A 16,165-nucleotide genomic window follows, 5' to 3' on the forward strand; every position below is an offset into this window, starting at 1 on the left:
AAGTAGCCTTTCGGTATGCATTATCCACTCAGCAGTTCTATACAAACACAGACATCAGTTTTGTTTTACTTGGAATGGAATGACATTTTTTATTCTTTCAATTCCTATTATTACAATAGATTGATTCAGATCAGTACAATGTTTATACTGTATGTTAATAATAGATTTTTCTGATTGTTGCAAAGAAATAGTCAATAATTACTGGGAATTTGAAGTGATATTCAACGATTTAAACCTAATAACACTTGAACCGGATTGTTGAATGACAATTGAAATCCAGTGAAGTTTACTGTACAAGATTCCTTTTTTTCGTATTCTATTGGGTGATGAGTGGAGATGATTTCTGATTTCATATTTGGATTCATCTTTTCATAGTTCATTTTTTTTGGAAAACTAGAACTTTTAAAAATTAAAAATGTTTATGTTTAAACTTTTCAGGTGTTTTAAAAACTTCTTAAAACCTCTGCCTGTCTCTTTGTGAGGCAGGAGTATTATTATCTTAGTACGTTTACTATAATATATATAATCATATAATAATGGAAAGCTTTATTAAAACCAGCTATAACTCCCTTGTTTTCGTTTATTTTTGAAAATGGGACCTTTGATTTAGAGAATTGGGGGTCACTGAATCCAAATCCGAAATCAGAAATCTTCTATCTATATTTTTAAGGAATTTGGACTTTGAGAAAAAGTGATGAGTCAAACTTTGAGCAAACGTCGTCGTAATATTGTATGATCCGTCGACTAAATTGTAAGATCCCCATGTGAAAGAAAGCACAGGAGAGCTGTGAAAAATGAAATATGATCTTCCGTAATATGATCTTCAGGAGCCAGGATTCTGCCGTGTGAAACTGGTCTTAATTTTTCGTGTAACACCACTCGCTGATTCACATTTCTGGCTATAATTCATTTTAATATCTCCAAGATCAATTTCTTGTTCATGTAAGATTGAATACTTCTCATCATCAGTATTAGAATTATTTCTTCTGGCATATATCTCATTGTGTCTAACACCTTTCAAAGTAGAACCTGAGTCACTGACTTCACACCTTTTTAATTCATTCCCTGAAATATCATTATTTGATGAACCGCAGTCTGAAACAATTTCATCAATATGCCTAGTACTAAATTCCTGTGTCCTATCAGTAAAATATATTTTCTTACGTCCAGCATTTTCCGAAAACTTTCTGCCATCAAAAGAACACACTTATTTTATATCATAGCCTTCTTTTTCACAAATTCTATGCATCCTATTATAAACCCGATTAGAATAATTAACGTTGTAAAAACTATTCCTAGTAAAATTATTATGTTCACCAGAAACTTTACATTTCTTACGTCTTCTTTCTCTATTAGTCCTATTATTCACGAGACTAACATTCTGATGCATTGTAACTTCTCTAGATGCACACTCATTACTCATTCCAGAGTTCACACAATTCTCAAACGGCCTGTTATCGATCGTAAAAGAAAATCAAAATCACTTTCCGATAAGTCTAATAATTCTTCCTTAATGATACCCATATCTTTATCCTCTTTGTAAATTATATCTTCCTCATTCAAATCACTATCATTACAAATGATAACTTCATCCAACCATTTTCAATCTAGAAGTTACTAACATGACAATATACAACCACTTCATTTGAAAAAAAATAATTACTAAAATCAAAATCATCAGATATAATAGCATTTTCATAACGATTCTCAATTTCAAACTCATTTCTAAATGCCAATAGTTCTTCAAATTCTGTTTCCATATTATCTTCTATTATTTTCACCTGTCCAAATTTCCACTCATTCAGAAGATACTGATGATAATTCATAATTTTCAAAATTTATAATCGATTCTCCAATGGTCCTATTAGGTAACGTGATAATTCTTCCATATATATGTGAAGACAAACCTCTTAATATTATTCTTATAATCCGTGATTCCTGCATATTCGAATCTTATTTTCTACATAGTGATAAAACTCTCGCTACAGAATCTCTGCCATCTTCCTCGAATTCCATTCTACAAGTATTCAATTCCTTTTTTTAATTCCCACAATTTGTGAGGAGATCGAAAAAATTGATCTATTTTTCTTTCACTGGCATATATTCGAAATTCTTTTGTCGGGTCAAATCGTTCTCAATGATTTCAAAGCATTTCTCAGCACTTTCTTTCAAACAAGCCCATAAATATCATAAATTATCCCTTTCATCGATCCAACCATTTGCTGAGGCAACCTTCTCGAAGTAATAAAAAAAATCATCAATGTCAAATTCTTCATCTTTTCCATACAAAAATTTCGGTAATAGTAAAGGTCTATGTTTCTCCATTGTTAATCTATTTAATAATGGAAAATAAATTACCAATTAATCCGGTTTCAGTAATCATAAATTCTCCATATCTCCACCAAATATGTAAGCAAGATGAGGAGAGAACCTCTACTAACTGTGTAATCAAGATGAGACAACTTCAACAAAATATGTAAGCTGAATGCCTCCACCAAATATGTGATGGTGGGAAAAAGAAAAGGAAGTGGTCGCTCCAGTTTTTAATTAAACAGCAAAAAAAATATTTATTTAATTCGAATATTCAAAAATGGAACGGTGCGAAACGGAAAACAAATGTAATCGAGATAAAGGAAAGATTACAACTATAATCAACAATCAAGATGTCTGATTATAATAATCAGATAATAATTTAAGGGCTACTCGCTTGCAGATCTGTGGTCGTTCAGATATTTGAAAATGAAAAACAAATTATTTTTTAAAATTATAGGTCTGGAAAAAGAATGTACAATGAACTATTATCCTACTCTACCTTGAAAATTGTCCCTTGGCCTGACCCTCAAAGGTCCGGTTAAACCACTCCCGACTTTGAATAAATAAATATATATTAGAAAGCTTCTGCCAGCTGATTGAATCAAAGCATCAGCTTTCCCTACAAGATGCAAATCCTGGAAACACAATTATATGCAGGTTTAAACTGCCCGAACTGTGACAGCCTATAATTGAATTCTCAAGACAGAATCCTTCAGGTAACCAATGCCTTAACTCAACAACTATACTTCACAAACGGTGTAAAAAATACGAGCCTCAAAAGAAAAATTCAAAATCTATTTATGTGAAAAAACACGTAGCCTCGATTCACAGACCAAACGTTTGTATAGCATGGAGCTAAAAATCATAATATTGCCTTCACGAAACGTGATAAAGCACACGTTTCATCTTTGCACACTGGAGATCTTTTCGCTTTATCAATTAGGCCTACATTTAATAATTGAATCCACGACAAGATTTCCAACTCACAAGATAATATTTCAATAAAATTGAATGGGTTTTGATGTAATGTATGACAATACTAAAAAGACTAAGCCCGATACACAGGTTCTGCTTGTGTAATGGCGAAAGAGTTCCTTTCCAACAGTTTTTCAATACATTCTACCATTCTACTAGATATTTCAAATACACTAGATTCGGATCTTAAGGAAGCGAATATAAATGTTCTGTGTAATAAGAACAAAAACAAACTGAATTGGAAATATTGAGTGTGTATTTATTTGATTTTCAAAAATGGACAAGAGACAGTGAGAACTGAAAATTGGTTTGTTTTGTATTGAGTTATATTTTTCTTGACTGCCCAGCAAGTAGTTTTCAAAAGCCACCTGTCATCGATGGGCAAGGAGGAACGGGGGATCTGTTTTTCTGAAAAGAGCGTATGGTATGATTGCGAATTTGAAGGGAAAGCAGATTCCTCTCACCCGTCCCGTAAAGGGCGTCTGATTCCTCCTCTCCCCCTGCCATGGTTGACACTTGTTGGAAATGATCAGTGAGTAGAGAATGTAACATTCTATGAATGTATAAAATGTTACCTTCTATACTCCTGGAAATGATCAGCCAGGCCTGGGAACTGTGAGAAAACAGCTGGCCAGTCCCAGTTGAATCCCAGTCGATAGTAAAAATGTATATCGTTTCAAGTCATCAGGCCACGCGCTCCTCGGCGCGTGGTCAAATATTGTTAACTTATCGATGAGTCAATGATATTGTTGAAAAATTAAAAAATCGTAGAGTTTTCAATAGTTGAATTGTTCTAAATTGTTTAAAAGTCAAAATCTGTTGTTCAAAGTTCTCATTCAAAGTCCAATTCTCCAATCTTTCCTTCGAACTGTCTAATTGACGTTGCCGTCTCGTGAGTGTTACCGTTGGCGTGTCGTCTCGTGGACAGGGATTGCGTATAAGGAAGTTCGGTGTGATGCAGATTCACATGACATTCTTTTCGTGGACTTTCTACATGGGTAAGTCCCAAAAATACTTAATCCATCCCATTCCACCGATCGAACCTTGTTAGGGTTAGAACCCCCAAAATTTGTCATGTACTTTAATTGACCTTATCATTTTTGTATTAGGCTGGGCAGATCAAAGTGGATTTTTATTATTTAGTGATCAACGTATTTCCTTTTCGAATGTCTGTAATAGGGATGAGAGTAAACACGACATAAGTATTTAATACCTTAAGAAAGGTTTTTAATAACTTGAACTATACAGGTTTCGAATTGGAATGAGTTTGTTTGGAGACTTAGTAACAGTAATAACAAATTCAAAACATATGTTGTTATACTACATTCTTCCCCCCAAAGAGTTAATGAATGTAGTCATTCAAATAATTAGGAGGTCTTCTATTTCTAAAACTTCTTCTTGGATATGTGTTTTGGTTTTCTTGTCCAGTAGTCTGTTGTCTAGGTTGTAAGCTCTCGGCAGTAGTACTAGTTTCGTTTTCTTGGTTTTGGGTTGCTTAAGGATTATGGAAGTATTCAAGTTCAGGTTTGGAAGTTGGTAATTGAGAATTTTCATCATTTTCAGAATCGGTTTGTTCTTCGTGATCTCTGTTTTCGTACTCTCCAACTGGAGCAAGATGACGTGTTGATACTGTGGTTTCTCTTCCATCAGGTAGCTTTACATGTGCATACTCAGCATTTACATGTAGAAGTTGGACCTCTTCAACAAGTGGCTCATATTTAGATGTTCGATTGAATTTTTTAAAATAGACAGGGCCGGAATTGAGAAGCCAAGAAGGAGCTGAAACACCATTGTTTCCAGATCTACGTGGGTGTAAGAACATATGCTCATGAGGAGTTTGATTTGTGGCTGTGCAAAGTAATGTTCTTGTTGAGCTAAGAGCATCTTCTAAAACTGACTCCCATTGATTTATTTCTAAATTAAGTGATTTTAATGCTAGCTCAATCGTTATCCATAGAATACCATTATATCTTTCAACCTGTCCATTACCTGCTGGGTTGTAAGCAGTGGTTCTGCTAGTTGCAATTCCATGCGAGTTTGGGTAATTTTTCTAGTCTTGACTCATAAATGATGTTCCTCTGTCTGAATGTATGTAACTAGGAACCCCAAACGTAGAAAACAGGGTTTTCAGTTTTGATTTAACTGTAGATGATGACATGTCTGGACATGGGAAAGCAAAGGAGAACCGTGAAAACTCATCTACTATTACCAATAAATAACGATTTCGACTTGATGAAGGCAGACGGCCTTTGAAATCGATATTTAGCCGTTCAAATGCAGAAGTGGCTTTAATCAGAGTCCCTTTGTGTTTGAAGAATTTGGGCTTGACAGCAGCACACACTTCGCAGGAGTTTGTTATGCGTCTGATTTCTTCAATTGAGTAGGGTAAGTTTTCACTCCGAACCCAGTGGTACAACCGTGTTATGCCTGGGTGGCATGAAGACTCATGTAAATCAACTAATAGATTTTCCTGATTTTGGATTGAAGAAAATACTCTAGACAGAGCATCAGCAGCCATATTATCTTTGCCAGGTCTATATATACGATATCGTAATGAAAACAAGACAGTTCCAGTTTCCACCTGATTATCTTTTTATTTTTCACTTTATCATGGCGGTTGTTATCAAACATAAAAGCTACCGACCTCTGATCAGTAATTAGCTTGAAATGTTTGCCAACCAAGTAGTGACGCCATTTTCGCAGTGCTTCTACAATGGCTTGTGCTTCTTTCTCAACACTTGAATGTCTTTGTTCTGCTGGTGAAAGTATCCTTGAGAAGAATGCAACTGGACGGTTTGATTGAGTCAAAGTAGCAGCAATGGTGCTCTCAGATGCATCAGTTTCCACAATGAATTGTGCTTCAGGGTCAATGCAGCTTACTACAGATCAAATTATTTCACTTTTCATAGTTTCAAACGATTGTAACCCTGCTTTAGACAAGGGAAATGCAGTACGGGCAAGAGGAATCACCTTGGTGGCATAATCTGGTATTAGTGATGCATAATGTGAAAACATACCAAGGGTCCTCCTCAGCGATGCAGTGTCTCTAGGCGGAGGTAAATTTTTCAGTGGTTCCAATCGGCTGGGGTCAGGCTTGATAGTTTTGTTAGATATATGATAGCCCAACAAGTTGATCGATTTCAGTGAAAATGAAGACTTCTCATTATTGATAGTTAGGTTGTATTTGTTTGCAGCGTTGATAAACTTTTTCAAGTTTATATCGTGTTGCTCCTGTGTTTTGCCACAGATTGTAACATCATCAAGGTAAGCATAAGTGTCTTGTAGCTGTTCAGACCGTATAACTTGGTCAATTACACGTTGGAACACTGCCAATCCATTAGTGACCCCAAACGGAATTCGTTTAAACTGGTAGAGTTGACCACATGCCTCAAATGCTGTGTAGTGCTTTTCTTCTTTCCTTATCGTAATTTGGTGGTATGCACTTTTCAAGTCGATAGTACTGAAAAACTCATAATTTGCAACTTTGTTTACAATATCATCGATTCTTGGTAGTAGGTAAGCATCCAGTAATGTAAAACGATTTATAGTTTTGGAGTAATCAATGACCATTCTTTTTCTATGATTTTCATTTGTAACCACTAACGCTTGAGCTCTCCATGGAGAAATGCTGGCCTCTATAACATCGTCTTTAAGCATTTTACTTACTTCATTTTCAATTAACTTCGAATCATCCGTACTGTGTCGATGATATTTGATTGCAATTGGTTTACATTCCGGTTTTAAATTAGAAAACAATGACACCGGTTCTACAGTTGAGGCTGCCACGCTGCATACGGTTAACTGCGGCTTTTTTCCACCAAAAACTACTTTAATACTTTCATGGTTTTTCTAAATATCAGATTATCAGATATCAGATTGGAGACTTAGTAACAGTAATAACAAATTCAAAACATATGTTGTTATACTACAATGTCTAAATTTGAAAAATAATCCAATAATTATTTATCTGTTTGAACCTGAGAAATTAGTTTAGGATAAAATCCATTTTTGATCAGAGGAAGAAACTAAAACCCCTTGTGTGGGCAGAAGCTACATTAGTTTAATGTCAGTCACACGTGTGGAGGTATAAATTTGTAATGGTGAATGGCGATGCTGATTTGAAGGGTTCCTCTACATCAGTTGTTCGGTGCATTCTTCTAGATTCATATCTTAAAAGAGTGAATGAGAATATTTTGTAAGTTCTGTCCATTATTTGTTTCAGAGAGCTGGACTGAAATAACTCTTAATAACTTCTCTAAATGGGAAATATATTTTATATAGATACATTTTTCTCAACTCCAAGCTATTTGATCAAAATATCAACTTTTCCGAGGACTTATTGATATGAAACGTTCATATCCGTACAAAAACGTACAGAGACTCAGCTGGGGTCTAAACCTTTTGTAAAGAGAGCTTCAGAAGTTCGCCAGCGATACGACCAAAATCTGCGTTTTCCAGCCTTTTTCTTCATTGTCTCAGTCAACTGAAAAAAGTCTGAAAGTCTTTATATATGACTATTTGACGGGAGGAAGCAAGCTCAAATGAAGAATGCAGGCGAGCGAAGCGAGTCTGCTGTTCACAAATCTGGATTTGGCTGACCCAGGGGTCCAGACTGTTGGGTAGACGGTTAAGGCGAGCGAAGCGTGCCTGTCCGCTAGTAATATATTATAATTATGGAAACTGTATATACAAACCGAACTAGTCGACAGAAGCTTCTCGCTCCGTTCACAAAATAGCTAGGAGATAGCAAAAACACTGGAAGATCTTCAATCTTGGGCAGTGGTGATAGATTCTGAAGAAGTGTTAGAGAAGAATAGGAAGTTGATAGGTAGATAAATAGGTAGTTGAGAATTTGTATGTGCATCTATGCTTATAACATGAATATTTTTATGAGAATTATATTTCGACGGAAAAATTTTAAACATTATAACATAATAAATTTTCTTGTTCACCCATGTCTCTGAAGAAACACATTCTTCTCAGCTTGTCCTGAGAACCGAGCCTGAGCACTTTTGACTGAGCTCATCGCAAAAAGGTGAAAGAATGTTTTACCTGCATCATGATTAATGTTATTTCCATAATAAATTGCACAAATTCAATGAGAAAGTTATCAGCAACTGCTTAATTTTCAATCATATTTTATCATCAGCTTTAATATAGTATACTAGTAGCCTTTATTGGACGATTCGTACTGAAGATCTTCTGTAAATCTTCAACAGAAGAGAATTTATTTAAGAATCTGATTAGTATTTTATAATAGAGTATTCTATAAAGCGCCTCAACAAAATCCAAGTATTCTTGAACCCGTGAGCAAGATTTGAACGTTTTTGGCTAATTTTACATTGATTAAGTTTGGAAAATGCATCGAAAGCGGAAGAAAACCCACGAAATTCGTGTATTTTTGAGATATTCTAAAAATCCTCTTAACTTATGTTCACCACATTATAGGTCACAGCTGACTCTAGAACAGATATAAAACTTTCTTCGCCGAGTCGTTCTATACAAAGATGAGGATAGGATATACATTCAATAGGCATGAGTATTGGAGAAAATCTTTAATAAGTTCATGTTATGGAATATACATTATTCTCTCTACTCCTCAGCTGAAACCTCCAATCCAAATAGCCGGCCAGATTAGCCGAGACGACTAAGGCGCTTTAGTCTGCTATTGATACCTGTTCATTGGTTTGAACCCCACCATTAGGCATGATCGTTTCATCATCTCATCCAATCACCCACGCACTTCCCATTACCCAAGACTTACAGCTCAGGTGGGCATCATCCGCAATTGAAGATTAAATTTTTGAATGATTTGTTTTCGAGAAAGCTTAGCCTGAGAAATGCGTGAAACTCAACTCGAAAAATCATCATTTTGTAGCGATAGAGAAGTTCTTCAAATTTATAGAAATAAAATGTTATGTGTTATTGATAATCGATGATTTCAGGCTCAAACCCGTTCATTGGCACAGCGGCGGAATATGAGAACAAATGTGGCATTGCTAAACCAATTCCAAGACCATCAGGCCATTACAGTGTTCTACAACAGACTCTACTATACTGCAGGCAACATTACTATGCTGGTAACTATAAACTCCAGTTACAGTAATTATTAAAAAAATCATATCAATAATAAATTCATGATAATTGCCTATTTTTAAGTAAATTGGAATCAAATACACATGCGAGCAAAGCGAGAGCATGAATAGTTTTTTTTTCAACAAAATACAGTACTATGTTTCTCGTCATTAAGTGAGTGTGTATTGCAGGTGGAGTAGGTGGTAATAGTGGGGTAGGGGCGGCTGGTACAGGAGTGCACCCGACAGCAGTGTTCCCACTGCCCCCCTCATCATTCCCATGGGCCCACAGTTCGAGGGGCAAGCCCCGGCGAGGCATGATGCGACGAGCTGTCTTCTCCGATCTACAAAGGAAAGGCCTCGAGAAGCGCTTCCAGCTACAGAAGTACATCTCAAAACCAGACAGAAAAAAACTCGCTGAGAAACTTGGACTCAAAGACTCTCAGGTAAGCTTTTACAATGCTGTGCGAATGACTATGTTTCCTTCTCTCCTATTAAAATCAACTATGCAATGCGACAATGGTTGTTGGCTCCCTCTCCAATTTGTGAGTCAACTCATTTGGGACAGGATTTTTAGTTTTTACTTTGGGCTCACACAAATTTGAAGCATCAAATTACTCCAAATATTTCATATTCTAAGAGTAGTAGATGATACTATCAAACATATAACCTAATTTAGAAACTGTTGTTATTGTAGCTGAAGCTAATTCAATTGTTCTATTTTGTTAGTGAAAACTGAAGATGAACTACGTATTCAATATCAATTGATTTCAATTTATGTAACGGGGTCGAATAAAACTATCATCAAGAACTGATTATAATCACCTTTAATTCCATATAATATACATTTTGATTACTGTGAATTTTTGTGAACAAGTTGTTTACTTTTTGATGATACTTTCTAGAAATCTCTATTCCGATGAAGATGTTTAATTTGAAGCTGTGGTAGCCATGAGCATTATTCGATGCATTGCACAGCTCAACGTGTTCAAATTTATAGATATGACAGTGGTACAAGTTCACACCAGACAAGTGTGTTGTGAGAGAGCTCACTTGGGCTGCTGCAAAGTTATGTAAGTTATGTTTATGTTGACGGTGACGACAAGAGCCCATCTCAGTTTGTAGACTCGTCATAATGAAGGTCTGACGCATCATGAGCCAACGCCTCGCCTCGCTAGCTTGTATCGAATTAATACAAAGGGATGCCTTTTGGGGGGGCTGGAAAGTGGGGGTGTAAGTGGGGGAAGAAGATCCCCTCTCGCCCCGCTCACCCAACAGGCAATTGAAAGCAGATCTTGATTATCATCTGTAATGCTAGATGTCAACTACAGGCCTCCCTAATGGTTGAAGCAGTCTGCAATAAAACTACCCTCAACATTCACACCCTTAAGCACTATTGTTGAGGGTTGATGGCTTTTTAGAGTGGTTAAAAAAGGATCTGACGCTTTGCGCCGGAAGCTAATAATAATTTTAACTGATAAATGAAATTAAAGTTTGCGACGTTCCACCGGCAATCGTTCAATCATCATTCTGCGCTTCATTCTTCCAGCTCGCATTAAGCTCGTATTCCGCATACGTTAACATTTGCCAACTCAATACTCAAAACACAATTTCGATCCACTCTGACCCTCAACAAGTATACACGTTCGAAAATCAGCAATTTTATGAGACAATGGACAGGTACTGTGTACGATGAGAGAATTGTCAATAACTCAATTCTTATGAGTCACTCATGAGTCTTACATGTCAAAAACGATGTGAATGGGATATCAAAAAAATTATGATATAAATATTGGCATTGTGAAAACAAATGTAGTGACGAATGAATAAAAGTAGTGTTCCTTTTCCAACTGCTTGTTCTTGGTTCGGGCTTGAAAATGAAAAAAATGATTAATTTCTACAAAATACTGTCATGGAATTTTGATGTGTATAGTAATGTGTTTATAATTTCCTTGTTTAATCATAAGTGCAAAACTCTCAGACCATTCATTAGTGTCCTCAGAAGAATCAGCACGGAGATTCGAGTATAATAATATAATCGTTTGCCGATCATTCTGAAATAGCTAATGTGGATCAACCAGGTAATTGTTGTGAGTTTGTTATAAATACGTTACAATTCAATTGAAACATCATGAGAAATCGAATTTACAACTCAACATTTTTAAGGGCAATCGTGAACATTAAATTGATTTTTGCACATTAATCATCATTGCTCCCATTCATCATTAATGCTCTCAAAATTTTTGAGAGATTAGTGGTTATGTCTTCTGAGCTGTTGATAGCTTCGGTTGATGGAGGTACTCCAGACAAAACCCTATGTCACTTAAGTTATATATTCCATGCCTGAGGTTGAAAAGTGCTGTAAAAAGAGTGATATGAACAGAGATTGACAGAGCTGGCGGGATGATTTTTAAGATAACGAAGTGGTGCATTGTAGAGCAAGGATCAAAAGATTTGATCGGTCACTTGAACGGGGGTGCAATCGAAAAGGAGCCACTAAATCTCATTTGGGCACGCTAAAAACAAAACATTATAATGATGAGGCTGTCTCTGCCAGATGACGCTCGCCCCACGCCACGTGTTCTGCATCCCCTTCCGCCTTCCGACACTCACCCCATCACTTTGTTTTCTTGCGTTTTTCTCCTCTCGGTTCTTCGCTATCGTCTCCTTCTTATCCACTTAAACCATTGTCCCTTCTAGCTTCATCGTGTTTCCCCTTCCACTTACACCTACTATACGACCTCATAGCTATTATTGTCGTCATATGGGGAGAATCGCTGAACGTGTTCCTATAAGCATTCAACACTAGTATAAACTTTCCCTTGGTGTCTGACATACCTTTTCTACACAGGATTTTATCTTCTTCAACCATAATCTTAATTATAACCTAACATAATTGGAGTTAGATTAATCAAGCTTATCATTAAACTTCCGAACTGATGTTGGCATGTACGGTAAAAAGGGGGTTCCAATCCATTGATTTGACATGTCACATCTAAAAAGACTCATAAAGAGAGGAGCGGATAAGATTGAGAGTGTTGATTGTTTTTAAATTGTGATGCACATTGTGCTCCACTATTTGCCTACATCTAATTACATGCATTGAAGCACTCTTAAGCTTGAAGCTACATTTGCCGTTCCACCTTGTTTCTATCATAAGCCTGAAAAAGTGCTTTGAATAGTAAAATTGGTCAAATAATTAAAAAGTTTCTGATTCTCCAATATGATTTAAATGGAATTTCAAGTGGTGGAATGGAACGGCACAATAAAATCATGCACATTTTGATCATGGAAGTAGTTTTAGAGCGATCGATAAGCTCAACATAATATCATGTCAAAAAGAATCCAGCAGCTAATGCTCTTAACTCTCGGTTGACGGTTTTTTGTTGCAATCCTATAAATTTCAATCGACTCACGCAAATCACAATTGACTCACACCCTTCATTTCACTCAGCAGGAAATTATTCCACTTTTTCTCCAGCAGGCTGTGAACTGTTCATTTGCACAATTTTTTCTCTCTATCATCAAAGCATAGCAATTCATCAGTGGGAGTGATTTCCATAGAAACAAGAGCCTTGAGATGAGCAGAATAAATCATTCGAAAGCATGAAATTGATAAAGTAGCCTATACTCTTTCAACAATACAACGTGAAATTAGGCATGAGTGACACCCACTCTGAAGCATCACTCACAAAAAAGATATCCACATGAATATTTGAATAAGTTTGAGTAGCTTGTGCATGTCATGTCAGTCATCACCGTGTTTTAACATCTCTTCATTTTTCTTCATATTATTATTATTTCCCTTTCGTCTAGCCCTAGAGCTCTCAATGGTATTCCTTGTAGTTCCGAATCAATAGCTCAAAGTTTTATTGGATTATGGTTTATCAGTTTATTGGGTATTTTTGGATATCTCATATCTCTCATAGATAATCATAGTATCACCTCCAATACGCTATTGCATGACACTTGAATGCAAAACTTAGCGGAGAGTATTATATGCTTCAGTATTAAATTGGAAGTCTGTGCTATTTGCACTTATTTTTTTGGTGAAATGGGGATATGTTAGCCAGTCACCACCTCTCTCTACCCGGCTCCATACTCTGAGCTTTGAATGTGGAGAAGGAGATTGGTTTCGAGCTGCTTTTATCGACACCAATATGTGGCTGTTATATGTGCAGATATTAAACAAACGCGGCTCTTTCTCCCCTGGTGCAGAACAGTGTGTGGATGACAGTTGGGGTTGCAAGACAGCCTACACCGTACAGCCCTTTGCTCAAGTCTTTTGCTCTTTGATTGATTCGCTAATGCAGTCGCAGATTGCACTGCAATATGTCGCACTCTCTTTTCTCTTTTCTACTTTTTCTGCCTCTTTCGCCTACTATCTTCCCAGGCTATTTTCTAACTGGATCATACATCAATCCCCAATATGTGTATAAGAGATACGAGACAAAAAACAGCAGCTTTGAAGTCATTCGGAATGCTTTGTCATAGGATCAGAATCTCGTGAATTCCATATTAATGAGTCAATGATTTATTTCACAAAGGATTATTAACTTTATCAAGTGCTGTATACAGATGCTTGGTTTAAACTGCATCTAGCCCATCAAGGGTTCAAACTCGAATTTGAACAATAGATCCGTATGCTGATTCCATTTGAAGCCAGTAAACGCCGTTCAAACTGGCTTATAAGTTAACGCCCAAATGTTGGCGTTTTAACCAGCAATATGCGTAAACTGGTTGAGCAGTGAGCCAGAAGTAAGCATAACCCAACTTTTATGACAATACATTATTTTGAATCAGGTTCAAAGTAATAATCTACAAAATAGTGAAGTTACCAAACTTTGCTATCATTTTCAAAATAATAACAGATAGAACAGAAAGATTCATGGCAGTTAATCCTTTAATGATTTACAAATGTAGTGATATTCAATATTAACTTAAACTGTCAGCATTCCTCATAAATCAAATTGATGTTCTCCCTCTAACCAATGCTGACAATTCAAAATGACTCAAACAAGAGAAACTTTTCAAGAGTTTGGAAAATAATTTTTTATTGTAAACATTCATTTCATTCCTATGTCTTTGAACTTTATAAATTCTTACAAAATCATAAATATGAGCATTGTCAAAATTATTGATGTTTACGATTTGTTTCTGGATTCTGATGGAATATGATATGAGGAATCAGGTAAGCCAACTCAAATTGTTGTGCTTGTATAAAGCCGTTCGAACCCACGTTTAATTCGTTTTTATTCAGCTTACCGATTGATGGTATTCAAGTTTAAACGCGTACTCTGCATTATGGCCATTTTTGATTGCACCACTGATGTAGCCATATTCCCAAACTAAATGCATATAACAATTATTCCTATTCGATGCCAATAATATAATATAGATACTTTAATCTTTTTGCACAAGAATCGAGAGATCTTGATTATCAAAACAAGTCAACTCAATGTTATGTCTGGGATTATAATGTGCGATGTGGATAATTAGAATCTAACAAAAATCCATTGACGACTTTCGATTTGGTTGAATCAAAAATTCTCTCCATATAGTCCATTGATCAATTAATTGCGTATTTTTGTAGACTTTACGGTGGACTTTACTTTCCACTGTGTGTGTGTGTGTGTGTGTGTGTGTGTGTGTCTGTGTACACGATATCTCATCTCCCAATTTACAGAATGACTTGAAATTTGGAACTTGAGGTCCTTCCCCTAAAAGGATCCGACTCGAACAATTTCGATCTAATGCAATTCAAGATGGCAGATAAAATGGAGAAAATGTTATCAAAAACAGGGTTTTTCGCGATTTTCTCGAGAATGGCTCCAACGATTTTGATTAAATTCATACCTAAGAAAGTCATTGACAACCTCTATCAACTGTTACAAGTCCCATATCTGTGAAAATTTCAGGAGCTCCGATCCGTCTATGCAAATTTTGATTTTAGATTCCCAATTATCAGGCTTCAGATACAATTTGAACAAAAAATTTCGAGTTGAAAAGATTGAGCATAAACATCTCTACAATTAATGTTGAGTAACATTTTCACCTAAAATTGAAAATAAGCTTGAAATTCGAAAAAATGTGATTATCCAATTGCAAACTGTTGATTCTATTAAATGATTCACTATGAAGAGATAGCAGACCTCGTATGTCTCCAGCGTTATTGTCCTGACACCAGCTGGCTCAGATCTTTGTTTATAAGAAGACTTGAGATGAGCGTTAACACTAGCGTCAGGTGATCAATTTTCATAACGGCAAGGAAAGTTGTGTGAGTGCGCCACACCAGATTTTTGTGGTTTGAGAAGAATTTGCAAGTCATTGTTCAGTATGTTTACGTTCATATCTCCTATCAATATTTTTGAAAGATATTGAATGAAGACCGATTTGTTGTGGAAAATTTCAAAAACGTCAAAACGAACACTGAGAACAATTAAATAATGAGGGTAAGTGTGCTGGTGCTGACACTCGAGTGTTACAATATTGAGTAATAATATCATTAAAACTAATTTATGTTTTCAATCTGTTCTTAAATCTCTCATCACAGAAGGTTTGAAAACCTATTATCATGATAAAGTATACTCATTCATAAAATAACAAATGTACAAACAGAACTTCCATAATCAAACAAAACCGCAGCCAAACGTAAAATGCTAATATGGATATTATGAAGTAGGATAATCGCTATTATTACCATACAATCCTTTCAACATCGATGTGACTACCGTTGGTGTTTGAACAAGAAAAACATTCATTTCAGACAAGATTTAATCTAATCTTGAACTTTCAGTCAAGTG

General features: G+C 35.9%; 1 protein-coding gene and 1 long non-coding RNA gene across 3 annotated transcripts in view; one reads left to right on the forward strand and one right to left on the reverse strand.

Annotated features, from left to right (window-relative positions):
• LOC120354896 (homeobox protein DBX1-A-like) overlaps positions 1-16,165 on the forward strand; it is a 196,178-nt gene that overhangs the window by 92,724 nt on the left and 87,289 nt on the right. For both annotated transcript variants that reach the window (XM_039442968.1, XM_039442969.1), the window contains exons 4-5: positions 9,234-9,368; positions 9,555-9,808. In XM_039442968.1, the coding sequence (XP_039298902.1) occupies positions 9,234-9,368; positions 9,555-9,808 (389 nt within the window). The remainder of the gene's footprint in view (positions 1-9,233; positions 9,369-9,554; positions 9,809-16,165) is intronic.
• The window catches only part of LOC120354900, a 126,053-nt gene that overhangs the window by 74,290 nt on the left and 35,598 nt on the right, over positions 1-16,165 (reverse strand). The window lies entirely within an intron of this gene.

This window comes from Nilaparvata lugens, chromosome X (genome assembly GCF_014356525.2).
Source record: "Nilaparvata lugens isolate BPH chromosome X, ASM1435652v1, whole genome shotgun sequence".
Taxonomy (NCBI): Eukaryota; Metazoa; Arthropoda; class Insecta; order Hemiptera; family Delphacidae; genus Nilaparvata; species Nilaparvata lugens.